This window comes from Hordeum vulgare, chromosome 5H (assembly GCF_904849725.1).
Source record: "Hordeum vulgare subsp. vulgare chromosome 5H, MorexV3_pseudomolecules_assembly, whole genome shotgun sequence".
NCBI classification, from domain to species: Eukaryota; Viridiplantae; Streptophyta; class Magnoliopsida; order Poales; family Poaceae; genus Hordeum; species Hordeum vulgare.
The window spans coordinates 28,270,601-28,272,402 of NC_058522.1; the positions used below are offsets into that span (position 1 = coordinate 28,270,601).

The 1,802-nt window shown below is 54.1% G+C and overlaps 1 protein-coding gene across 1 annotated transcript; it reads right to left on the minus strand.

Moving 5' to 3' along the window:
- Nucleotides 1–540: 540 nt before the first annotated feature.
- Nucleotides 541–1,460, minus strand: LOC123452286. The gene has a single exon (XM_045128919.1). The coding sequence runs from the start codon at nucleotides 1,411–1,413 to the stop codon at nucleotides 790–792; it is 624 nt and encodes a 207-aa protein (XP_044984854.1). The 5' UTR covers nucleotides 1,414–1,460; the 3' UTR covers nucleotides 541–789.
- Nucleotides 1,461–1,802: the final 342 nt, after the last annotated feature.

The window sequence follows — 1,802 nt, forward strand, 5'->3', positions numbered from 1 at the left end:
AGCCACACTTTGTCTTGTTTAAGGGAATCTTGACATACTTTTTAATTATGCTATGACATGTGGTGTTTACTACTCATAAAAAAGCTTGCCTTAATTAGATATGGCTAGAACCAAACATACACCTAACTTGATCAAAGTTACCGAAGGTGAGGTGTGGTAAAGTGTGGTAAAGTGTGGCTCGAAACCAAATAGCACGTTAATCTCTTCCAATCTCCTACAAGCCCCCTGATATCTTATGAAACTGAACAAGACCTAAGAGGTAGCAGATCATGTCACCAACCTCCAATGCCTCGACCTTGCCATCCGCAACCTCGACGGCATGATTGAGGGTAAGATCCTGCCGGAGTTCAGCAACGCCTTGTAGTTGGTCTTCCTCGACCTCTCCGACAATCTGGCGCAGGCGCGCAGGTGGGCAACCTCTACATACATCATGACAATCATCAATACGTGTTGGAAATTATGATGGTTGTCTCCAACTCTACATATATCATACATTGAGGCCAATTTACAAAGAATAATCAACATTGCTTTATAGATAACACACTAACTTTTTTTTTCAATCGTGCCATGATTGATTGTTGGTTCAAAATGAACATTACAAACAGCAAATCTCTTTTGCTCTATCTAGAAACAGTTCACTGGGGTGCAAAAGTGCATACATCTATCTATACTACAATAATTATCTCCAAAAAGAAAGTTCCTTCATATTCTTATGTTTTTTAACTTAATTATAGTTTTACTTAGTAGAACTGCATGCGGCATTGGTGCCTTGAGAATGGAGTAGCTAAGCTAGCCGTGGATGTTTGGAGTAGCGGATCCCAAGAAGACGCCCCACTTGGGCTCGCCGATCTGCGCGCCGGCGGCCGGCTGGTCCACCGTCGTTGTCCTGTCGAGCCCTGCGCTGGCGACGGCGGGGACCCTGGGCTCCGCCGGCACCGACGACGGCTGGGCCGGCACCCTCGGCCTGACGCGGAACGGGTTGAACAGCGAGGCCCACACGCTGAGCTGCTCCTGTCGGGTCACGCCGACGTAGGGCGGCACGAGCGCCGGCATCCCCGGCCCGGCGAGCGCGGGCGGCGCGCCGGCCATCCACGGCATGGACGCGCCCACGGTCGCCGAAGGGAGCTGGAACACCCCCGGGAACCGCAGGCCGCCTGACAGCGCGGTGGCCAGCGGCAGGGGCAGCCACTTCCCGGCGCCGAGGGCCTCGTCCCCGCGCTCCCACGTGGCAGACCCCTCCGGCGACGCCGCGGACACGTCCATCACCATATCCGCAGCCGCCGCCGGTGCCACGCCGGCAACAAAGCGGTGCTCCTCCAGCAGCCGCGCCGCGGCCACGCCGTTCGCGAAGACGAGGCAGAGCGTCGCTGCGGCGACGAAGGCGCGGCAGCGGTCGACCATGCTGGAGGTCATTGGTACGTCACGTCGAACTCTTCGCCGGTGGTATACGTCTCGGCCGTGGTGCTGCATTGCCGGGCTCTTCCAGGCCGTATATGTAGGAGCTCATGGGGGTGTTTAGGTACGGGTTTGTAGTTGTACGCTGCACACGCATGCATACTCTACGTGCAATGTTTGTTGGGGAGCTGACTGCTGACCGGTGCTTGAAGGTGTTAGCAATGGCGATGGAGGGAGGCAGAGAGGTAGAGGTTAGCTGATGGTTCGGTTGGGCCATGCTATGTTCGTGCTTGCGACTTGCGAGTATTTATTTTCTTTCTCTTTTTGAAACACCAGAATTGAAGTTTAATCATGCATATCCTGGTACATGGTGTAAACCTCATAGGTGCAGAGCCTGAGTGTAGGGC

Excerpts from the sequence above, each read along its gene's own strand:
- LOC123452286 (XM_045128919.1), bottom strand. The coding sequence starts at position 1,413 with ATGACCTCCAGCATGGTCGACCGCTGCCGCGCCTTCGTCGCCGCAGCG.